The sequence below is a fragment of the Stegostoma tigrinum genome, chromosome 1 (assembly GCF_030684315.1).
Source record: "Stegostoma tigrinum isolate sSteTig4 chromosome 1, sSteTig4.hap1, whole genome shotgun sequence".
NCBI lineage: Eukaryota > Metazoa > Chordata > Chondrichthyes > Orectolobiformes > Stegostomatidae > Stegostoma > Stegostoma tigrinum.
Genome location: NC_081354.1, coordinates 10,405,628 through 10,431,163, shown reverse-complemented (window position 1 = coordinate 10,431,163; position 25,536 = coordinate 10,405,628). Strand labels below are relative to the sequence as shown.

The window sequence follows — 25,536 nt, the reverse complement described above, 5'->3', positions numbered from 1 at the left end:
GCCTCTATCTCTCTGGCAAACATAGTTGGCATCAGAGACAGTAAGAACAAATGATACTAGAGTCAGAGACAACACTGTGGAGCTGGAGGAGCACAACATCAGAAGAGCAGGAAAGTTGATGTTTCGGGGCGGGGCCATTCTTGCGAAATAGGGTGAGGGCAAGGGAACTCCAAAATAAATAGAGGAGGGGTAGCGCTGGGGAAGGTAGGTGAGTGCAGGTAGGCAGTGGTGTGGATCGGTCAGTGAAGTGGGAGGGGCGGATAGGTGGGAGAGAAGATGGACAGGTCAAGGAATTGGGGATGAGAGCGAGTGTTGGTCATGGGATGAGGCCAGCGGTGGGGAGGGTTTGAAACTGGTAAAGTCCACATTGAGGTCATTGGGTTATAGGTTCCCCATGTGAAACATGAGGTGCTGCTCCTCCAGTTTCCGGGTGGCATCATTGTGACACTGGAGCAGGCCCAGGATGGACATGTCACCCAGGGAGTGGGAGTGGGAGTTGAAATGGTTCACGACTGGAAGGTGTTGTCGTCTGTCATGAACAGAGCGCAGGCACTCTACAAAGCAGTATCCAAGCTTCCACTTTGTCTCACTGATGTAGAGGAGGCCATTTCGACAGCAACGGATGCAATAGACTGCATTTTGGGAAGGAGATAGAAATGGACAGTGCAGGGTTGGAGAATGATGAGGATAGAGGCTATGGGTGGGAGGCCACCTGAGGTGATGAGGCTGTGAATGGTTTGAAAGATGATGTTGTGGTGATCAGGGGTGGGGTCATGATTGAGGGGGTGGTAGGAGGAGGTGTCAGAGAGTTGGCACCTTACTTCAGCTATGTAAAGGTCAGTGCGCCATGCCACTGTCCTAAAATCCACAAACCTGACTGTCCCGGCCGACCCCTGCTCCTGCCCCACTAAATTTATCTCTGTTCACCTTGACTCTGTTTTCTCCTCCCCTGGTCCAGGAACTCCCCACCCATCCCCTCCACCTCCATCAAGACTTCCGATTCCCTGGCTCCCAACACCTCATCTTCACTATGAACATCCAATCCCTGTACACTTGTATCCTCCACACAGATGACCCGAAGACCCTATGCTTCTTCCTCTCCCGTAGGCCCAACTAGTCATCCTCCACCGACACCCTCATCCACATAAACAAACTCATCCTTACCTTCAACAACTTCTCCTTCTACCCCTCCCACTTCCTACAGACTAAGGGGGTGCCCGTGGGAACATGCATGGGCCAAAGCTCTGTCTGCCTCTTCGCAGGATACATGAAACAGTCTCTCTTCTGCAGTTACACTGGCACAATCCCACACCTCTTCCTCTGTTACATCAATGACTGTATTGGCACTGCCTGGTGCTCCCACAAGGAGCTTGAACAGTTCATTAACTTTACTGACATCTTTCACCCCAACCTCAAGTTCACCTGGAGCAACTATGATACCTCCCTCTCCTTCCTGGACTTCTCTGTCTCCATCTCTGGTGACCGCTTCGAAAACCTATCTGTTTCAAGGCCACCGACTCCCACAGCTACCTGGACTACATCTCCTCTCACCCACCTTCTTGCAAGAATGCAATCCCCTATTCCCAATTCCTCTGCCTCTACCACCTTTGCTCTCAGGATGAGGCATTCCTGTCCTGAACATCCCAGATGTCATCGTATTTCCAGGTCCACAACATCCCCCCTTCGATGGTTGAATATGCTCTTGACTGCATCTCTTGTGTTTCCCACACCTCTGCCTCACATCCACTCTCTGCAACAAAAAGAAAGACAGAATACCCCTTGTCCTCACATATCACCACAACAACTTCCATATCCAACATATCATTCTCCAACTCTTCCGCCACCTGCAATCTAGCCCCACAACTAAGGACACATTTCCCTCCCCACCTCTGTCTGCTCTCTCCACAATTCCCCACTAGCCCCACGACCCTGGCACCTTTTTCTGCAATTGCAGGAAGTGTTACAACTGCCCCTTCGCCTACCTCCTCACCTTTATTCATGGCACCAAACAAACATTTTACATCAGACAGAGGTTCACCTACACATCTGTCAATGTGGTCTATTGCATCCAATCCTCCCGATGTGGCCTCCTCTACATTGGTGAGACCAAGTGGAGGCTCAGAGACTGCTTTGTAGAGCACCTGCGTGCCGTTTGCAACAAAATAACCATTTGGTCACAACCATTTCAACTCCCCCCCTCCCACTCCCTGGGTGACATGTTCATCCTGGATCTCCGCTAATGTCAAAATGACACTAACCAGAAACTGGAGGACTAGCACCTCATATTCTACAACCCAATGGCCTAAATGTGGACTTTACTGGTTTCAAAATCTATCCACCAGCTCCTTCCACCTCATCCCAAGGCCAACCCTCCCTCTCATCCCTGCCTCCTTGACCTGTCACAACCTGCCCATCTTCTCTCCCACCTATCCATTCCTCCCACCTCAATGACCAATCCCCAGCACTGCCTACCTGCACTCACCTATCACCATCTCACCTACCTTCCCTAGCTCCAGCCCTCCTCTCTCTTCAGAGCTCCCTTCCCCCTCCCCCATTTCTGAAGAGGGGTCCTGACCCAAGCAATCAACTTTCCTGCTCCTCTGATGCTGTCTGGCCCGCTGTGCTCCTCCAGCCCCACACAGTGCTACGCTTGGCGTCAGACCATGTGTCTTTATTCTCTAGTTGCCCTTAAGCGCTCCGCGAGATTTTTTTTGGAGAGTTGATATTGATTTGATACCTTAACAGACTCTCGCTCTCTCCCTCATATGTTGCCAAACCTACCGAGTGTTTCCAACAAAATAAAAACCGTAAGAACTAGTGATGCTGGAAATCGGAAAGAAAAACATACTGGGAAGGCTCAGCGGGTCTGGCGGCATCACCGAAGTGATGACTCCGATTTCTTTCCACAGATGCTGCCAGACCTGTTGACATTTTCCAGCAATTCCTGTTTTTGCGGCTGAGTATTTCCAGCACTTTGTTCCTGTCTCTGACACACACAAAATCACAGAGCTCATAACAAAGCATTTTGCAACACAGTGAAATACTTTCAAATGCGGTCACCTATTGTAATAAAGGAAAAAGGCCATACATGAACTGAAGACAGGAAGACTTATTTGTGTGTATGCTTTTCACAACCATTGGTTATTCAAACGTACTTTACAGGCAATTTTGTTTTAAAGCGTTATAATGGTGTTCTAATGTAACAAATGAACAGTTGATTTTTCTCCCACTTTTTATCGTATTCTTTCAGGGGATATTGGCATTTGCTGGAACGATCAACATGTATTATCCATCCCTATTTGCCCCAGGAGCTGAGCCACTGCTCGGTGGGTTCAGAGGGCAATTATGTATCAGTCCCAGTACTGTGCATGTACAGTAGACCAGGTAAGGATGAACCTGATAGGCTTTTATGACGAACTCACAGTCATCGCTTCAAACGTTAGCTTTCAAGACAGAATTATTGGTTAATTTTTGTCTTTTTTAAATCTTTCTCCTCTCACCTTGAAAATATGCCCCCTGGTCTTGAAATCCCCCAAGAATGCGGAAAAAGCTCTGGAGGTCGAGCAGCTGTAGAAATTGTGGCGGGGGAATGGGGGTTATGAGTCCTTTTATTCTTTTTAAAGTTAGAAATACTAGAAAGACTGTCAGGCCTATGTGATTTGACCAGATCGGGAATTATGCATGTATATAACACAAGTACAGAGGATAGTAAACCAGTTGCCGCAGCTGGGTCTTGGGATTTCGTTCACAATTGCCAGTTTACTCATTCACTCATGCAATTTCACGGAAAGCGTCACACTAATAGTAACTTGCTTAAAAGGGTCAGAGGCCCTATTCAATGTGTATCTGACAGGCATAGACTAACAGAACAAACTTGTTTGATGTCCTGTAAAGTATTCCAGCCCCGGTAGATGGTTCTAAGCGCTGATTAATATTATAATCTTTTCATAGTTTCAGGGAAGTAGTGTCTGGGCTGGTTTTGTACTGAACAGATTGCAAAACTAACACATACTCCGGGGTAAAAACCGAAAGAACTGCGGATGCTGTAAATCAGGAACAAAAACAGAAGTTGCTGCGAAAGCTCAGCAGGTCTGGCAGCGTCTGTGAAGAAAAATATCGAAGTTAATAGGAAGAGGATAACCTCTTCAAGGTGGGCATCCTCAGGAGAGGTTTTGCATTGGGGTTATAACTCACTCAGAGACAGGGGGAACTGCAGATGCTGGAGTCAGACTGGGCACTGGGCACTGGACACAAAACATTAACTCTGATTTTTTTTCTTCACAGATGTTGCTAGACCTGCTGAGCTTTTGCAGCAATTTGTTTTTGTTCCGGACGTACTCAGGGGTAGACTTTGATGTAGGAACAGGACTTGCAGCATGGGGCCAGTAAGAGCTGAAGCTGTAATGGTCATTTTACTTTAGTCTACCTTTAGTAGTGAAGCGCATTGCAACACCACAGTTTCATGAATAAAATCTGGTATTAGTAAATAGTGCACTCGTGAGCAATCAGTGAAATTTATGAGGAATGAGAACATGGTAGTAATAAATATAGAGCGCTTGTGAATGGATTGGTAAAAACAGGACCTTTAATACAGAAATAAAGAAAATCATAATCAAATATCTTACAAAAAAACATAGAAGATGTTTTAAGGTAATTGACTCTCAGCACTACTAAAGACACGCCACCCAGACACCTGTAACATAGTTTCTGACTAATAAGTAAGCAGGGCAGAATGCTTGATCACAGATAACACAGTGGGGAGCTGGAGGAACACAGCAGGCTGGGCAGCATCAAAGGAACGGGAAAGCTGACGTTTCAGGCTTTTCTGCTCCCCTGAAGCTCCCCAGCCTGCTGTGTTCCTCCAGCTTCACACTGTGTTATCTCACTCTCCAGCTTCGGCAGTTCTTATTATCTCTGATGCTAGATCACAGGATGTTTGGGGGCCAAAGTTACCTAATGAGCAAGTGACCACATAAACAAACGGGTGCAGCATGCTTGACTCCAATGAATGGATGTGCAATGTACAGTGATTTGATGTAATTAAAATAACTAATTTAATTAAATTAGAAAAATAATGTAATCAGATGACAGACTTGATGTAATTAATGGCCGAAGTAAATTGATTTACAAGGAAGATGTAGTGACCGCCTAGTTCATTGTCTTGATATAATTAACTGCATCTCTTGTAGCCTCACAAAATCACAATGTAAGAAAATATAAGAGTGTTGCGGGGGTATTCTGCAGAGTGAGCTCGAGTGTCCTGCGTGACGGTCGAGCTCCTCCTTACTCTAATTCATTACCGCTCGAATAAACTGTTGAATTCCTGACGCCTTCAGAGTCTTCTTGCCTCAAACAGAGATCACTTCAAAAGAAATGTAACAATTTTGTGTGGCTAATCTGCATAAACTGGCCATAGTCTAAGAATTAGAGCCAGACCATTCAGGAGACATTTCTACACACAAAGGATTATAGGTGTTCGGAACTCTCTTCCACAAGCGACAATTTTAAATCTAAAATAGATGATTTTTTTGTTCAGCAATGGTATGAAGGGATATGGGCCAAAGGCAGATATATGGAGTTAAACCACAGATCATTTATGATCTCATTGAATGGTGGGATAGGTTTGAGGGCCGAATAGCTTACTCCTGTTCCTGTACTCCTATGATTCCCTTTGTTCTTTCAGCCTTCCACCACACCCAGCCTCTAAACTCTTTCATTTCTATCTTTCTTAAGTTCTGATGAAAGGTCATTGATCTGAAAAAAATTAACTCTGTTTCTCTCCACAGTGCTGCCTGACCAGCTGAGATTTTTTTTTAAAAATCATTTAGATTCTTATTTCTGTTTCTAGATGTGGATTGATGATAAATATCGACAGATCTTTCACATGACTGAGGAGAAAATACATGGTCTCAGTTAAATATCTCTTTTGCAAGATGTTTTTCTTTACAGATCTTCTTCTTTCAGCATTGCAACAAAGAAGCAAATCTGATTGTGTGCTTAACTACCTGATGTGCCTTTTGTCTGAGTGGAAGAAAAGTTACGAAGCAGAATCTGAGCAAAGGATGGACAACATCAATAAGTTAACATATATTGGAGGTCATTTTAAATTGGTAACAAAAACAGAAATTGCTGGAAAATGTGTTTCTGATTTCCAGCATCCGCAGTTCTTTTGTCTTTTAACTTTACAGAGGTATTGAGGGCATGGTCTGTTACTAGAATTGCTAGGCTTTGGACAAAATTGAGGAAACTGACTGCTCTCTCACCTGGATGTTTTGAGATTCCCATTGCTCCATTTCAAAGGAGAGTAACTTGACTCCTCTCTGGTGTCCCTGCCAACTCCTACCTCTTGAGCAACCCCTGCAGGAGATGATCTGCTCATTTATTTCATCACTGTTTCTCGAAGCTTGCTGTGTGCAAATTGGCTGCTACGCTTTAATAGGAACTACAATTCAAAAATGCTTCCTTTGCTGTAAAGCGCTTTGGGATGTCCTGTAAGATATAATATAGAGTCACTTTTTTCTTTCTGTGCCTATTACTTGTCTTGAGAAAATTTGGTACACTGTATTGGATTTACCCAATTACATCACAAGCAATTCTCTCATGTAACATGAATCAGCACTCTGTGGCCTCTAAGACATCTACTATTGTAGGCACCACAAACTGCTTAGCCTGCACTCTCCCAGTGTCCATTGGCATCTCAAGTATCAACTCTGGCCTTTGCAATCTTCAGTTATCTAGTCTCACACAAATGGTTTCTCACTGAAGTCCAAGTTTCTACTCTTTCTGATTTTTTTCTTCCACTTTCAACTCCAAATTCTGATTCTTATGATGTGTGTGATTTTCTAGCTGAGGGGTGACCTAAAAGGCACCTTTAAAATAATGGAAGGCTTTTTAAGGATGGATACAGACTGTGTCCGACAAGACAGTGCAAATGTTGAGAGTTGAGGCAAGTCGGGAGAGAGGCATTGCTGAGTCTTGTTCCAAACATTTTTGCAAGGAGCTCTTTATGGTTGAGGTGGTTAGATCCAAGAGCAGGCCTGGGTGAATAACAATCTTTGTTCAGAAAGACAAACAGCAACAAGATAAAGGCAAGGTAAGACCTTTTTATTTCTCTAAGACTGCTAGTTGTTAAAGGGGCAGAGATGGCAGCCAGTAGAGTGGCATGCACCTCCTGCCAGATGTGGGAGATCAGGGAGCAGTTGACTATCCCTGGTGATGATGTCTGCAGAATGTGTGTCTAGTTGCAGCCCCTCTCAGACCACATGGATTACTTGGAGCAGCAATTGGAAGCACTGAGAAGTATACAGGAGGCAGACAGTGAGATAGATAGTAGCTGCAGGGAGTTGGTGGTTTAGCCTCTCAGGAGAAAATAGCAGCAGCAGCCAGGTCTTTGGCACAATTGCTAGTTCTGCTGTAAAGGAGGGAATGACAAAGTCTAAGCAATCAATTGGGGTAGGGTTCTCTTTGGTCAGAGGCGTAATCAGGCATTTTTTGTAGACATGAGTAAGACTCCAAGATGGTGTGTTGCCTCCTTGCTGCCAGGGTCAAGTATGTCTCAGAGTGGTTGCAGCAAATTCTCAAAGGGGAGTGTGAGCAGTTGGAGTTATTTTGCACATTTGTACAAATGATTTAGGCAGCAGATTAAAAAGCAGGACTGCAGGGTAGCAGTCTCCGGAGTACTACCAATGAGAGTAGGAATAGGAGGATATGGCAGATGAATGAGTGGATGGGGAGGTGGTGCAGGGGCAAGGATTCAGATTTTTGAATCATTGAGATTTCTTCTGGGGCAGAAGTGACCTGAATAAGGAGGATGTGTAGCACTGGAATTTGAGTGGTCCAACATCCCTGTGGGGAGATTTGGGGAGAGTTACTATGGAGAGTTTAAAATAGTCTGGGACCCTAAGCACTAGTGAAATAAGAATAGACAAGGGCACAGCAGAGAATGACAGAGACTGATGAATTAAACTACATTTCAGTGCAAGAGGCCTGAGGTAAGGCAGATGAACTCAAGGCATAGATGGCAATATGGGACTGGGATATTGCAACAAGTATAGAAACATAACTGAGAAAGGAACAGGATGGGCTGCATATTGTTCCAGGGTACAGATGGTTTAGCAAGGATAGAAGGGGAGGCAAGGGGGGAAGGGGTGTGATTTTTTGATTAGGGAAAACATCATGGTGTACTTAGAGAGGATATTGCTGGGGAATCATCCAGTGAAGCTTTATGGATGGAACTGAGAAATAAGAAGGGGGTGATCACTTTGATGATATTGTACTATAGGCCCACAATAGTAAGCGGGAAATTGAAGATCAAATAAGCAGGAAGATTGCCGATAGCTGTAAGAATAATAGGGTTGTAATAGTAGGGAATTTTAACTTTCCCAACATATGCTGGGACTGCCATAGTGTTAAAGACTTGGAAAGAGAGGAATTTGTTAAGTGTGTTCAAAAAAACTTTCTCAATTAGTATGTCAATAGCTCTACTAGATGTAGGGCAAAACCCAGTCACCTCTTCAGAAATAAGCCAGGTGACTGAGGTGTTAGTGGGGGAGCACTTTGGGGCCATTGACCATAATTTAGTGACTCGGGGAGCCTTATGTTAATGATTGGTTCTTTTGTTAAACCTATAGAGGTAGTGGGTACTTTTTGATTAAGGACCAAGAGAATGTTTGGAGGAGGCTAGGCATCTCTTGCTGTGGTGCAATTAACCTGCTACTAATTGAAAATATTGTGGTTCAAAACTATTCTGGAACAAAGCCAACATTCTTTTGACTTCTATGACCCATGGATACCACAAGGGTTGGAATGCATAATTACTCCATAAGACTGAATTTTAATTGACATGTTCTAAGTTGACTTTGGCTTTTCCTTTTGTTACATAGGCTCTTTATAGAGCTGTCTTTTGGCTATTTCTTTGTACTTGGTTTAGTTATTTTGATCAAAATAGTATAAAGGATGTAGCTTCATTCATTTGGTTTAAATAGAATCATAGAGCTGTACAGCATGGAAACAAACCCTTTGGTCCAACTTGCCCATGCTGACCAGATATTCTAAATATATCTAGTCCCATTTGCCAGTATTTGGTTCATTTCCCTCTGAACCCTTTCCATATTTCAATCCGAGACCCCACCACCCAAGACATTTTTCCATCCCCACCCCTGTCTGCTTTCCGGAGAGACCACTCTCTCCGTGACTCCCTTGTTCGCTCCACACTGCCGTCCAAACCCACCACACCCGGCACCTTCCCCTGCAACCGCAGGAAATGCTACACTTGCCCCCACACCTCCTCCCTCACCCCTATCCCAGGCCCCAAGATGACTTTCCATATTAAGCAGAGGTTCACCTGCACATCTGCCAATGTGGTATACTGCATCCATTGTACCCGGTGTGGCCTCCACTACATTGGGGAAACCAAGCGGAGGCTTGGGGACCGCTTTGCAGAACACCTCCGCTTGGTTCGCAATAAACAACTGCACCTCCCAGTCGCAAACCATTTCCACTCCCCCTTCCATTCTTTAGATGACATGTCCATCATGCCTCCTGCAGTGCCACAATGATGCCACCCGAAAGTTGCAGGAACAGCAACTCATATTCCGCTTGGGAACCCTGCAGCCCAATGGTATCAATGTGGACTTCACCAGTTTCAAAATCTCCCCTTCCCCCACCGCATCCCTAAACCAGCCCAGTTCGTCCCCTCCCCCCACTGCACCACACAACCAGCCCAGCTCTTCCCCTCCACCCAATGCATCCCAAAACCAGTCCAGCCTGTCTCTGCCTCCCTAACCGGTTCTTCCTCTCACCCATCTCTTCCTTTCACCCCAAGCCGCACCTCCATCTCCTACCTACTAACCTCATCCCACCTCCTTGACCTGTCCGTCTTCCCTGGACTGACCTATCCCCTCCCTACCTCCCCACCTATACTCTCTCCACCTATCTTCTTTACTCTCCATCTTCGGTCTGCCTCCCCCTCTCTCCCTATTTATTCCAGAACCCTCTCCCCATCCCCCTCTCTGATGAAGGGTCTAGGCCTGAAACGTCAGCTTTTGTGCTCCTGAGATGCTGCTTGGCCTGCTGTGTTCATCCAGCCACACATTTTATTATCTTGGAATCTCCAGCATCTGCAGTTCCCATTATCTCTCCCATTCATACACCTGTTCAGATGTAATTAGTTCTGTTCAAAACAGTTTTAAAAGTCATTTGTGGCATTGATACTGCTAAGGTCTGCAAAGATGCATCCTGTGAAAGAACAAGGAAAAAACTCTGCTTCTTGTTGTGTAGTTCACTGTCTAGCTTACATCCATTCAACACTTTAGTTCTGAGATCTTTGCATTCTTAATGCTTGAGAACAATTTGCCAATTAGCCTGTCTTGGGAACCTAGTGACCTCCTGGATCTTTTCATTCTTCCTATCCTAGTGCTTTAGATATTTTCCCAATCAGTCTGTTATTGCACGCCTCTGGACTAGGTTGTACTTGAGCCATGGCCTTCTGGCTTAGTGGTAGTGACACTACCACTGCATCACTAGAGCTCTTTTGTTCTCAGGCTAGGACTTCAAATTTATTGCATTAGTGGACAGAGTTAGTGTGGATATGCCTTATGTGGCATAGGATTTTGTGCATGACTATATATATTTGTCAATATGTTGGAGTTCCTGATGAATAAGCATAAGAGACCAGCAAGGAGGAACAGAGAGTAGGAACTGCAGATGCTGGAGAATCTGATATAACAAGGTGTAGGGCTGGATGAACACAGCAGGCCAAGCAGCATCAGAGGAGCAGGAAACCTGACGTTTCAGGTCTAGACTCTTCTTCAGAAACCTTCTTCAAAATTTCTGAAGAAGGGCCTAGACCCGAAACGTCAGCTTTCCAGCTCCTCTGATGCTGCTTGGCTTGCTGTGTTCATCCAGCTCCACACCTTGTTGTAGCAAGGAGGAAGGATTGGCATGGCTAAGTTCCAGCGGTAAAACAATCACGCATTATCATTTTAGTAGCAAAATGTCTACCTAGGAGCAGAGGTAAACAGTTATTTTAGAAAAAAAAGTAAGGTGTCTTTATATTGAAGAACAATAGGGTTTTGAAATTTAGTTTAGGGTCAAACAGGCTGACTTAAGAGAGTTATCAAAAAGGGTCAGATGCAAATTGAAGTTTGTGCAAGGGACGAAAGAAGGCATATTGGTCATTCCAAGTTTATGTGAATAGAATTATGTGTATCAACATGATGATTATTTAGTTTATTGCTTCAACTTCATCAGAATTAATAAGAATATGTTTGCACTTGCAAGTATTAATCATTCAGACATTTTGTGGACTTATTTGTTGTGATGAAGAATGGTTGAACACATGGTAACTTTGCACTTTTCTGTCACCATCCTTTTGTCATTGACTTTCTGTGAGTGTTGGTGGGAAACTCCACTGGACTCCACTTTAGCACAAGTTAACTGGATAACAAGCAGAAGCTGAAACTCTTCAGAGATAGTAAGAACTGCCAATGCTGGAGTCAGAGATAACACAGTGCGAAGCTGGAGGAACACAGCAGATTTCTGAAGAAGGGTCCCAATCCGAAACGCCAACTTTCCTGCTCCTCTGATGCTGCCTGGCCTGCTGTGTTCCTCCAGCTCCATACTGTTATCGAAAAGATGAAACTCTTGAATCTTTGGGGAGTTGGATTCCAGTCGGGCTTTGCTTGTTACTAATTCCCTGGCCACATGGGTGTTTTCCCTGATGGTGGACATTTGAATAACATTATTCACGGAGTCCCTGCACTTACACACGCACACACACGTACGCACACACAACACAATTGCTGTGGAGAGAAAAAGAAGCATTACTAAAAAAGGTAAAAAAAAATTTTAAAATGCAGTGATGGATTTTTGGGGTTGGGAAATTTTTAAGGTTGCGTTAGGTTTATCCAGGGTCAAAATAAGGTGCATCTTTCTCATGATTGATGGGCAGAGACACCAACAGTGGATATTTCTTAGAAGACTATGATTATCGGCAGGCTGAGTTATTCACATGATCCAAAAGTGTAAACATGGCCACAATACAAAACAGGTTGATACCCGAGAGGGAAAATCTCCATAGAGTCATAATGATGTGCAGCACAGAAATAGACCCTTGTCCATACTGATCAGAATTCAATCAATCTCAATTAATCTAGTCTCAATTGCAAGCATTTGCCCCAGATCCAGATAAACCCTTTGTATTCATATACCCATCCAGATGCCTTTTCTTTGTAATTATACCAGCCTCCATCACCTCCTCTGGTAGTTCATTCCCTACATGCACCACCTGCTGTGTGAAAAAGTTGTCCCTTAGGTATCATTTAAATCTTTCCCTTCCTACCTTAAACCCATGCCATCTAGTTTTTGACTCCCCTAACCTGGGAAAAGACCTTGGCTATTCACCTCATCCACACCCCTCATTATTTTGTAGACTTCTGCAAGGTCACCCCCAGCCTTTGACATCCCAGGGAAACTGGTCCAAGCCGATTCAGTCTCTCCCTATGTTCAAACTCTCCAACTCAAAGCCACGCTACTTCAGAGAAAAAAAATAGTCAAGGATAACTAAAGCCATAAGGAATAGCACTAAACTAAATATTGTGATGGGGTGGCATGGCCTTCCGTCTGAGTCAGGAGTTCAAGAGTCAAGTGTCATCTGCTCCAGAGGTGTGTAATAACATCTCTAAACTGTCTGATTATAAGTTATTTAAAACTGAAAGGGAGGCATTACAACAATGCTAAAACAGAACGGATCCTCCTAATGGGAAAAAATGCAAAGGGCCACAAAACAGCTTCTAAGATTTACTGAAAGGGATTATGAAAGGAAACTTGAAAGGGACATCAAAATCAATAAAAATAAATTTTATAGTTACATGAAAGGAAAGTAGGAGTTCAGGAGCAATGTTGGCTTTCTAAAGACTGAAAGTGGAAATATTGTCAATGACTAGGGAGATATGGAGACATGTTGAATAATTACTCTGCTTCAGTATTTACCGTAGAAAAGGGGTATAGTTTACTGGAAGAGCTGAGGAAATTAATTGTGTGTCGGGAGCAGGGACTAAGTAAAATTAATATAAGTAAAACATCGGTAATGAGAAAATTAATGAAATTAAAGAGAGTCAAATCCCTGGATCTGATGGTTTTCATCCAAGAGTTGGGGATCACGTTGTAGATGCCTGAACTATAATCTTTCAGAGTTCCCTATATACAGGAGCCATCCCTCTGGATTGGAAAATTGCATATGTCACCACTTTTTAGGAAGAGCAGAAGAGGAAAAGCAGGGAAATTACAGACCAATTAGCCTAACATCCGTGGTGGGGAAATTGGGAACCTATAAGCAACATCTCAAAATTTTTCAGTTAACCAGGGAGAGCCAGCATGGCTGCATGACATGTAGGCCATGCCTGACAAAACTTGTTGAATATTTTGAAGAGGTGGATGAGGTAGTGGACAGGGGATCATCAATGGATGTTGTTTACCTGGTCTTTAGCAAGGCATTGGATAAAGTCCCATGTAAGAGACAGTTAACCAAGATAGAAACCTACAGAGCTGAGGGCAAATTACTGACATGGCTGGGAAATGGGTTGAGTGGCAGGCGACAGAAAGTGAGGATAGTGGGTACATACTGAATTGGCAGGATGTGACCAGTGGTGTCCCACAAGGATCTGTGTTGGCGACTCAATTATTCACGTTATTTAGTAACAACTCGGATCATGATATGGAAACTTATATATCCAAATTTGCTGATGACACAAAGTTAGGCAGCATTCCAGAGTGTAAATAAGTACATAAAATTACAAAGACATTGATAGATTCAGTGAATGTGCAAAACTGTGGTAGATGGAAATTCAAAGTAAACAAATATGAGGTTATCCATTTTAGACAACAAAAGATAAATCAGGGTACTTTCCAGATGGTAAGACGTTAAATACAAGTGAATGTTCCAAAGAGACTTGGAGGGTGTGCATAGATCTTTCAAATGCCATGAACCAGTGCAAAGATAATCAAGAAAGATAATGGAATGCCGGCCTTTATATGGAGAGGACTGGAGCACAAAGATACAGAAGTTATGCTCCAGTTATCCTCAGCCTTTGTTAGACCCCACTGTGAGCAGATCTGGACACCATACCTTAGGAAGGATATAATGGTCGGAGTACAATGTAGGTTAACAGGAATGATACCTCAGCTTCAAGGATTAGGTTATGAGGAGAGATTTTATAAATTAGGCCTGTTTTCTCTAGAATTTAGAAGGTTATGGGATGATCTGTTTGAAATCTTTAAGATATTAACAGGAAAAGACAGGGTAGATAAGCATAAACCATTTCCACTGGTTGGGAATTCTAGAACTCAGGACCATTGTCTGAGAATTAGGGCCACACTATGCAGAAGAGATGCAAAGAAGCATTTCTATACACAAAGATTGGGAGATGTTTGGAACTCAACTGGATGGATGCTGGATCAGTTATTAATTTTAAATCCGAGATTGTTTCGTTAAGCAATGGTATTAAAGAAAATGGAGTTAGGCCACAAATCAGCCATAATCCCATGGAATGGTGGAATGGACTCTCGGGACTACTACTGTTCCTAAGTTTGTAACAAATAAGTATGCCAGTGATTTGGGCTGAAGAGCTCAAAAAATGATGCAAATGAACTATATTACCTTTTCTTTTCTCTAACTCTCAGTATTGTCTATTGTTTCTATGTTCCTTTCTCAACATTACTCATTGCTCAAAGTTGCAAAGATAGAAAATTCACAAATCTCAAATTCCATGAAAATGTATAAACACTCCTTTAAGACATTGCATTTCACCAGATCTTTAAAGAAGGAGGCTTGTCCCTTCACGGTTACACAGTGCTTCTGATCCTGCAGGATGTCTCGTCTTTTAAAGTCATTGCAATGCTCCTATTGCTTGCTGGTTGGGTGTCTGCCCCTTTCGTGGTATTGCATTGCTCTCGATCTCAGCGGGCAGTGTGCCTGCCTCTCTAAAAATGTATCCGCCGTTGGGGGCGGGTCGGCACGTCGATGCGTTGCCTGCCGCAGGGAGCAGCCTCAGTGATTGGGTGGCTTGGGCTGTCTGTCAGCGTCGGGAGCGCTGGCCACCAACCTGGAAGCGAAAAGCGGCGGAGGCGGAGTGTCTGAGTCCGGTGCGGGCTCTGGGCCCCGGGACGAGGTGGGCCAGTGATTGACAGGTGCGAGCCCCGGGAACTGGTGGGGGAAGTCGGTGCGGTAACAGAGGCGCTGAGCAGCCCCTCCTCCCCGCCACCGGGTGATCCCCGGTCAAAGCACCCGGGCCCGAGTCAGGGGCAACCTTTACCCTCAAGCCCCAGCTCCGTCTCTGCTCCATCTCGGCTGTCTCCGCTGGTAGCGATCGGGAAAGAGCGACATTCAGGTAACTTTGTAACCCTTTTGTAATGAATAGCTTAGCGTCCTCTCTCCATCCCCTTCGCCCGCAGCCTTTGTGACTGTCACAGTGTCAATAATGTTGCCAGCAAAAGTTTGTTTACTGTGCAAGACGGGGGCTTTGTTTAAAGGTCTCGTTTTCCGCTTTGACACAGGGACCAACCAGCTCACCCTGTGGGAGAAAGCCCTTCTCCAGACTCTCCTGCCCCCCCTCACCCCTACAACAAAGGCTGTGACCCTCGCTACTGCTGCAGTATAAGGGAGCCCCCAGCCCCTGGGCCCCACTCTGAAGACGAGTGTCCCCATCCACCAATGAATCCTCGACCAAACCCTTCAGGTATCTGAGGCAGCAAGAACTGCAGATGCTGAGTAAGGGTCCCGACCCGAAACGTCAGCTTTCCTGCTCCTCTGATGCTGCCTGGCCTACTGTGTTCCTCCAGCTCCACACTGTTATCCCTTCAGATATCTGATCGTTTATCAAACCTCTGTGTTGGTGTGTGCGCGCAAAATCCTACATTGTAACAATGACTAAACTCCAAAGAAGAGTATTGTACTTAATTGACTGTAGAGTAGCTTCTAATGTAAATTCGTGTCTTCCTTACTGAATTTCCACGTCTTGTTTCGAAATCGGTCACTTTAGGTGGAACATGGCATTAATATTTAGGATTGTTTTGGGTTACAGGACTGTAACCACATCGTCGGTTCATCCAGAAATTTTACTCCTGATTTTAAATAATTCAGAGACAAAAAAACTTATGTTCATATATAAAATAATTGCAGTGGTTACATTCTGTCTATATCAAGAGGGCCCAAGTTAGCGAGTTTTGAGAAGATTTGTAGCTCAGGTTGAGGTTTTGGATGTGAGTTTGCTCGCTGAGCTGGAAGGTTGGTTTTCAGACGTTTCGTCACCGTTCTAGGTAACATCATCAGTGAGCCTCCGACGAAGCGCTGGTGTCATGTCCCGCTTTCTATTTATCTGGTTAGGTTTCCTTGGGTTGGTGATGTCATTTCCTGCATTGGTGATGTCATTTCCTGCTCTTTTTCTCAGGGGATGGTAGATTGGCTCCAAATCAATGTGTTTGTTGATGGAATTCCGGTTGGAATGCTATACTTCTAGGAATTCTTGTGTGTGTCTCTGTTTGGCTTGTCCTAGGATGGATGTGTGTCCCAATCAAAGTGGTGTCCTTCCTCATCTGTATGTAAGGATACGAGTGATAGTGGGTCATGTCGTTTTGTGGCTGGTTGATGTTCATGTATCCTGGTGGCTAGCTTTCTGCCTGTTGGTCTAATGTAGTGTTTGTCACAGTTCTTGCAAGGTATTTTGTAGATGACATTTGTTTTGTTTGTTGTCTATATAGGGTCTTTTAAGTTCATTAGCTGATGTTTTAGTGTGTTGGTGGGTTTGTGGGCTACCCTGATGCCAAGGGGTCCGAGTAGTCTGGCAGTCATTTCGGAAATGTCTTTGATGTAGGGGAGAGTGGTTATGATTTCTGAGCCCATTTTGTCTGTTTGTTTGGGTTTGTTGCTGAGGAATCGGCGGACCGTGTTCATAGGGTACCCGTTCTTTTTGAATACACTATATAGGTGATTTTCTTCTGCTCTTCGTAGTTCCTCTGTGCTGCAGCGTTTGGTGGCTTGTTGGAATAATGTTCTAATGCAGCTTTGTTTGTGGGTGTTGGGATGGTTGCTCCTGTAGTTCAGTATTTGGTCCGTATGTGTTGTTTTCCTGTAGACGCTGGTTTGAGGTTCCCCATTGACTGTCGCTCTACTGTGACATCTAGGAATGGCAGTTTGTTGTTGTTTTCCTCCTCTTTTGTGAATGTTATGCCAGTAAAGGGTATTATTGATGGTCTGGAAGGTTTCCTCTAATTTGTTTTGTGTGGTGATGACAAAGGTGTCATCCGCGTAGCAGACCCAAAGTTTGGGTTGGATGATTGGCAGAGCTGTTTGTTCGAGTCTCTGCATTACTGCCTCTGCTAAGAACCCTGATATCGGAGATCCCATGGGTGTACCGTTGGTTTGTCTGTAGGTTTTGTTATTGAAAGTGAAGTGGGTGGTGAGGCATAGGTCCACTAGCTTGATGATGTTGTCCTTGCTGATGAGGGTGGTGTCTGGTGTATGTGTCTTCGGTCTTCTAATAGTGTAGTCAGTGTTTCTTTGGCCAGGTTGATGTTGATAGATGTGAACAGGGCTGTTACGTCAAAGGAGACCATTATTTCATCCTCTTCTATCTTGGTGTCTTTGGTGTTCAGGAATTCTTGGGTGGAGCGAATGGATTGGCGGGAGTCTTCTACTAGGTGTTTTAGTCTTTGGTGTAGTTCCTTGGCTGATCTGAAGGTTGGTATTCCAGGTAGCGACACTATGGGTCTGAGGGGGGCTCCTGGTTTGTGAATTTTTGGTAGTCCGTAGAAGCGTGGTGTGTTGGATCCATCTGGTTTCATTTTGTTTGGGCCCAAGTTATTCACTTCTCTGCGATATGGGCCCCACTTCTCATTGCGAGAACATTAGATCACGTAGTCATAGAAGCCTACAGGACAAAATGGCCTTTCGGCCCATTGAGTCTGAACTAGTCAGTAACAATCACATCCAGAGTCAGATTCCCACCACCCTTTGCAACAGCTTTTTTCCCCCTTGCATCCCATTTGAACCTATTCATTTTGTATTATTTGCAGCTCTTAATGTTTTCTTCAATTCTTTCGAGGGATGTGAACAAGGCTAATATTTGTTGTTCATGCTTAATGGTCCTTGAGAAAGTGGGGTGATGAACCATCTTTTCAATTGCTGCAGCCCATCTGATGGAGGGGGACACAGTATTGTAGGGAAAGGCATTCCAAGACTTTGGTGCAGTGAAGGTAAAATGATATGGTGCCAAGCCAGAATGGTGTGTGACTTGAGAGAGACCTTCTAGGTTGGTGCTCTGCATGGGACTGCTGATGTTGTTTTTGGTGGAAATGGTTCCAGGTTTGTTAAATGTTGCTGGAAGAGTCTAGGTGAATTGCTGGAGTGCATCTTTATGGTACACACTGCTGCCACTGAGTGTCAGTGAATGCTTAAAGGAGTGGGTAAGATGCTGATCTCAAGTTTAGGGTGGTATTGTGGCTCAGTGGTTAGCATTGCTGCCTCACGGTGCCAGGGACCCAGGTTTGATTCCAGTCTCGGGCATCAGCCATGCTAAATTGTCCACAGTGTTCAGGGATGTGTAGGTTAGGTACATTAGCCATGGGAAATGCAGGGTTACAGGGATAGTGTAGGGGAATGGTTTTGGGTGGGATGCTCTTTGGAGAGTTGGTGCAGATGTTTTGGGCTGAATGGCCTTTTCCCACACTGTGGGGATTTTATGAACTACCATTCTATCTATAAGTAAGTTGATTTGTCCTGGGTAAACTGCTTTGTTCTGGATTCTATCGAGATTCTTGAGTGCTGTTGCATTAGTGTCAGAGAACTCCACTGTCAAGGCAAGTGGTGTGCTCTCCATCATATAACTGCCATTGTCTCTAACCTATAGATTATGATTGAGTGACCCATCTCAGAGTTTTGGAGAGTTAATCTCTCTCTCTCTCTCTCTCTCTCTCTCTCTGTCTTCATCTCTCTGTGCTATACTCTACTATATAGAGAGAATTCAGTGGCCACTTTCCCTTTTAAGCTGTGCATGTCACTTATCCTAAATTTCATTTTCCAGCAGTTGTTGCCAAGGAGGACTGTGCAGGGCAAAGACAAACTACAGGGTACTCTGCAACTTCGGGTGTACAATGTGTGCATTTCCAGCTCAAGGTGTGTTCTCATTTGTGGGCTAGTAGAGAGTGCTATCTTGGTTTTTAATTCCGCAAAAAAAAATCCCTGGTTACCAATAATGATTGATGAAATTGGACCATCTAAAAAATAATTAACTGGAAAAGTACAACTTTCACATAGAATGGGAAAATGAATTTCTTATAGCAATTGTAACAGGGAAGAATGTTTGCCTGACAAGCACCCAAGCATATTGATTAGTTTAAAAAGTGCAACTTCGAATGACATTACATAATGATGCATACAACATGCTTCATACAACAAAAATTGAAGGTCTTTTTTGAAAGATCAATAGTCATTTCAAAACCAGCAGCAAAATGTGAGGTCTATACTGAAAGATCGTTTCATGTTTGCCATTGTATGGCAAAACACAGGAAATAATTCACAGATGGTAAAGTCATTAAAAGCAATGCAAAGATTTGAAAAGAAAAGAAGAAATAATGGCAGCAATCCAAAGCATGTCATTTGGTCCTTTCACATTAGCAGATTTAGTGGAATCTATCCCATGATGTCTTTCAGCAGGACCTGAAGAACTGTGGATGTCTCTCACTACAGTTTGATGAATTCATTGACATGACCAAAACAGCCCAGCTGATCATTTTAAGGACATGACAACTAAAGAGGATCTTGTCACCTTTAGCTCCTTAAAGAGAAAACAAGGGATGAGGATATCTACAACAAATGCAGAAGGTACATGCTTGAGAAAAGGTAAAGTTAAGAACTTCTGCCATGGAATGAAAGTTGTTAAGGTTGTAAACGCCATTCGAGCAAGAGCACTGCTTATTTAAATACTTACTCACCAAACTCAATGCTGCCTACATTGAACTGATTCTCCACACTGACATGAGGGATGGCACTGCAAAGATTTTTTGATTTTATGCCTGAAATCATCACTTCAGTGAACCAGCAGACAACGCGTGGTTGCTCAATTTTTGGGTTCCTTACTGACATGACGTCAAAACTAATCAGGAACTGCAGGGAGAAGACAGAGACTTAGCACTATGATCAGTGCTGTGATGGGAACTAGGTCTGTGGTCCTCCTGATTTTTTTAAAAAATGAATGCTGCAACACTTCCTGAGTCTGGAGAAAACACCAGAATAAAATCAGCAACAAAGAGAAATGGTTCCACCCAAGAACGTCTGGGCACCCCTGAAGAATTTAAGAGTCAATTTCAGGAATCTAAGATAGTAATTTGAAAGATTTGATTACCGATGGTGTTAAAGAATGATGGGAATTGGATGAGTAAAAAGCATTCGTATTTAATCAGCCGTATTGATTGGTGGGGTTGAAAGGCCTGTTCCCAATAATTGAAATGAAAGTCAGATCAAGGAACAGCAATGTTTGGAGACTCATAAACAAAAAAAAAAGCCTGCTTTTATCACCCTGTGCTTTTAAGTGAAAACTTATTTGGTCCCACATACCTTACATATTGTGAGACAGGGCTCTCCCAAAGGGAGGTAATCAGGTATTGTGCCTCTTGCTCTGTGTATACAGTATGTATGACTGATGGCCTTCAAACTACAACCCAGACTTCTAGGCATTGGTAAATAATGTACAGCTACAGCTTTGGTAGATGGTGAACAGCCTCGTTGTTTATTGTAAAAACCCATCAGGTTCATTAGTGTCATTTTAGAGGAAAAACATCTGCCCTCCTTACCTGTACGGGCTACTTAAGGCAATTAGCATGCCTGCCTACACTGCTCAGTCGCTTTGAGTCTGGGATTTGGAAAGTTGTGTTGAGGTTGTGCAGGACATTAGTGAGGCCTCTTCTGTGGTACTTTGTCCAGTTCTGGTCTCCCTGTGAAAGGAAGGATATTATTAAGCTAGAGAGGGTTCAGAAGAGATTTACCAGGATATTGCCAGGTATGGATGGTTTGAGTTATAAAAGAAAGGCTGGGACTTCTGTCACTGGAGCATAGGAAGTTGAGAGGTGATCTTTATTGAAGTTTATAACATCATGAGGGGAATAGATTGGGTTAATGGAAGATGTCTTTTCCCTAGGATGAGGGATTTCAAGTCTAGGGGCTGTATTTTTTTAAGATGAGAGGAGAGATTTAAAAAGATACAAGGTTTATTTTATACAGAGTGGTTCGCATGTAGAATGAACCTCCAGAAGAAGTGGTGGATGTGGGCACAGTTAGAATGTTTAAAAGACATTTTGGATAAGAACATGAATAGAAAAGGTTTGGAGAGATATGGGCCAGGAGCTGGTGGGACTAGTTTAGTTTGGGGTTAGGTTTGGCATGCACTAGTTGGACTGAGGGTCTGTTTCATGTTGTATGACTCTATATGATTCCAGAACCACAGCAATGTTGTTAACTCACAAGTGCCCTCTGAAATGGCCACCTGATTCAAGGGCAGTTTGAGATCAGCAAAATATGCTGGCTTTGCCAACAACACACACATCGTCTGAAAGCCCAAATAGTAAAAGAAGTTATGTATGCATTATCACACGCCTTTAACTCAAGGGCAAACGTCAGCTTTCTGCTCCTATGATGCTGCTTGGCCTGCTGTGTTCATCCAGCTGTACACTTTGTTATTTCAGGTTCCCCAGCATCTGCAGTTCCTACTATCTCTGAATACATGCAGTTGATCTGTTGTGAGAACGGAGCTGTAGCTGCCCTAAATATTTGTTGATCTGCAGTTCAGGCCAGAAGAATCTCTAATGTACAATAACTCATCTCGTCTTAGGATTCTATGAGCCAGGTTAACTGCATTAGTGTTATTTTGGAGTATTGGAGGCTTTGGTTCAAGGTCTTCAATTACAGAGTTTGCCACAGAGGGTTGAGTTGCTTCCAACTTTTCATTGCAAGCTGCATCCTCTGTGGAGCCAAGTGGAACCACAATGACCTTGTTCACTTCCTTTCTCTGAAAGAAGGAATCGCTACAATCCATGCAGTGTGAGTATATCCACAGTCCCAATGCCAGCCAAAATCTTCAATCTTTCCTCCTCAACACTGTGCGCCATTTGGAATCAAATCATATCAAACATGCGCTGTCTGATGTCAGTTCCTTAGCTCATTGTCCACTGATGCTTTGTCCTAAAATTTTTCTTGGCATTTTTGTTTTTGTCACTGATGGTTTGTCATTGCCTTTCGATCTTGGAGGCAGAGTGAATGAAGAGATCCAAGCCTAGCCCAGTCAGAACGGGAGTGAAATCAATAGTTTTGCCTTTATTCTGAATCACATGCTATCTGTTCAGTTCACTGACTTAACTGGTCATTGTACATTTAGAGTGGAACAGAGGACTCACTACCACCTTGTCAAAGGCTACTAGGCATGAGCGATAAATGTGGCATTGCAAATGATGCGCACAGCCCACAGATGAATGGATTTTGAAAAGTTGCTCAAGAAATGAGTGGGGTTTTTAGAATTTGAGAGTGTGTGTGATCAGGTTCTGCAGAGACAGCTTGTTGCCTTCTTTGGATGAAAGATTGAAATGTGGCCCTACCTGTTCTTTCATGTGGGGCCCGAGACATACCACAACATTACTCAATAAAGAGTAGAAGAATTCACTGTGGTGTCCTGGCTAACGTCATTCAACCAACACTTAGAGCAGTCAGTCATCATCCCTTACCCAAAACCAGTGTAATATACAAAATACCATACAAGGATTGTGAGAAACACTACATAGGACAAACTGGAAGAAAATTGACAGTACAGATACATGAACACCAACTAGCCACCAAGAGACATGACCAATTCTCACTTGTCTTGCTACACACCGGCAACGAGAGACATGAATTTGACCAGGACAACACTCCATAATTGCACAAGCCAAACAAGAGACGTGCCAGGGAATTCCTGGAGGCCTTGTATCCTAACTGGAACTCCTTCAACAAACACATTGAATTAGACTCTGTGCACAAACCACTGAGAAACAGAACTGGAAGTAGTACCAAACACTCCAACAAATTGGGGAAAATAAATATCAAGTGGGACAGAACACCGACACTTCTCTGCTGGCACACCCTAGCAGGGTGATGAAATATTTGCAACCAAACCCGTTGGCTTGCCTAACCCTAACCCTATCGCTTGAGCATGTCTACAACCTCATTCACACCCCGAGCGACAAATCTTCTCAAACTTTAGCCAATGTCTCATTGCTGGTCGTAAGATTTTGCTGTGCGTAGATTGGTTGCTGTGTTTCCTTACTTCATAACCAGGATTATACCTCAAAAGTAACATGTTGGCTGTAAAGGTCTTTGGGATGCCGTGTGGTTACCAGAAATGCTGTTTAAATGCAGCCCCTCTTTGATTTCTTCTTTCAGTGTACCACATTCCAAATACTCTCTTTAAAGCAATCTGGAAGAGCGAGATTCCTTTTGCATTTGTGAAAAAGTTGCCGAGTGTAATTTCAGAAGGTAAACTATGCTAAAAGGATGAAACTACGAAGGATGATGATAGAATAACAGAGACATGGCATTTATATAGCACCTGCAGCATGATAAGATACAGCTGCCCAAACCTTTTTGCACTGTGACCTCATTTTGAGATATGAAAATTGTTGTGGTCCCTCACCAAGAACAGTGAGAGCAGGAACAGAGAAGGGAATGACCTGGAAGAGCGGAAAGAATTGTTTTGACCATTGCTACTTCTGAGCTTGCGATCTGACAATTTGAAGTCCTGTGATGAAATATCACAAGGCGTTTTATTATCAAAAAAGAGTTTACACCAAACCATAGAAAGAGCTACCATATTAGGACAAATAAACAGATGTTTGTTCAAAATGTACCTTTTTGAACTAAAGTCATAAGGAAGGAGTGTGCGTGAAACAGGCAGCGAGGAGCAGTTCCCAGGCAGTTGAATGAACAGCCGGCAGTGGCAGAATGGCATCCCTAGTTTAAAATCATAGGTCAGACGAGGAATATCTTGGAGGCTTGTCGGGCTGTAGATATGTAGGGATGAAGCAAATCGTGGGATTTGGAACCAATTCAATGTAGCATTGGAACAGGCCCTTTGGCCCACCATCAAGGGTGAACAATTTAACACTGGGGCATTGCAAGCAAAGGTAAATTAGGGTGAACAAGATTTGGTGTGAGTTAAGATGCCAAGAGCAGAGTTTTGGATAAGCTATTCCATGTAAAGTGGAATTGTCACAGATTTAGAAGTGCGGACTAGGGTTACAACAGTAGCTGAGCTAAACTCAGGGTGGAGCTGGAGTTGGAGGTGGACTTGGAAATATATCATCGTTCTTTCAGTGTCACTGGGCCAAAATCCTGGAACTCCCTTCCTTACAATGTTTCCACACCAAATGGATTACTGCGGTTCAAGAAGGTAACTCACCACCACCTTCTCAAGGGCAGCCAGGAACAAGTAATAAAGGGTGGCCTCGGCAGTGATGCTCAAGTCCCATGAGAAAATGTAAAAACAGTTGGGTGATGGAAGCAGCTGATCTTGGTGACGGAGCTGTTACATAGTTGGAAACTAATTTTGGTTCCATGTGTAACACCGAGGTTCTGAATCACTTGTTCAGCCCCAAACAGATGCTGGGGAGAATGGGGGAGTTTGCACGTGTGGTTATCTTTTTATAGCCTGATTCTCATCCACTTCTGCATTTAATCCAAAATTATACATCCCTGCATACATAATCTGTCTCCTTTCTTGTCGTCCCACCCCCCCCCCCTCCACCTTTTTGTTTTTCAGGGGAATTCCAGAAACCATGACTTCGAAAGTACAGTTGCTATGTTGGGGTCATACCAATTTGGGGCAGCTGGGGCTGGGTGACGTACAGGAGAACATAGTTGTTCAGCCAAGAATGTCTTCATTCTTCAGCGGTAAAACTGTACGAGAGGTGTCCTGCGGGAGGTACCATACGGCTTTCGTTCTGCAAGACGGAAGCGTCTACACATGTGGCTCAAATATCTGGGGACAGCTGGGCCACGAGAAAGCAGGTTACAGTCCAGGTAATGACCACACAAGTGTCAGTTTTGTACTTTCCACAAATTGACAGGAGCGCGGCAAATGTGGTGTTTTATTTTGTTTTGAGACTCCTTGGGTTAAAGAGTGGTGAGAAATGGATCTTTTTAGAATTTGTTTAATTCATTCTTGGGACGTGAACAAACTGCATGGCCAACTTTTATTGCCCATGCCCATTTTCCCAGAGAGCAGTTAATGGTCTGGCGTCGCAAGTTGGCCAGGCCAGGTAAGGATGGCAGTAACCTGAAGAGCATTAGAGAATTGGATAGTTTTGTCCAACAACTGATGATGACTTTATGGCCATCATTAGCTTCTTCATTCCAGATTTTTTAAAAAAAAATTCAGATTACACCATTTGCTGTGGCGGGATTTGAAGGCAGGTCCCAGAGTATTTCTCAGGTCTTTGGATTAATTGTCTTGCGATAATACC

General features: G+C 43.8%; 1 protein-coding gene across 10 annotated transcripts in view; it reads left to right on the top strand.

Moving 5' to 3' along the window:
• The first annotated feature begins 15,097 nt into the window (after nucleotides 1-15,097).
• The window catches only part of LOC125450974 (probable E3 ubiquitin-protein ligase HERC3), an 85,064-nt gene continuing 74,625 nt past the window's right edge, over nucleotides 15,098-25,536 (top strand). For 6 of the 10 annotated variants that reach the window (XR_007247189.2, XR_007247192.2, XM_048527562.2 and 3 more), the window contains exons 1-2: nucleotides 15,098-15,386; nucleotides 24,834-25,093. Coding sequence is in view for 8 of the 10 variants with exons in the window: in XM_048527562.2 (XP_048383519.1) it covers nucleotides 24,850-25,093 (244 nt within the window). In the remaining 2 variants the exon portion in view is untranslated. Of the gene's footprint in view, nucleotides 15,387-19,076; nucleotides 19,169-19,705; nucleotides 19,877-24,833; nucleotides 25,094-25,536 lie in introns of all 10 variants that reach the window. The other 4 variants (XM_048527515.2, XM_048527545.2, XM_048527534.2 and 1 more) reach the window with 4 other exon arrangements.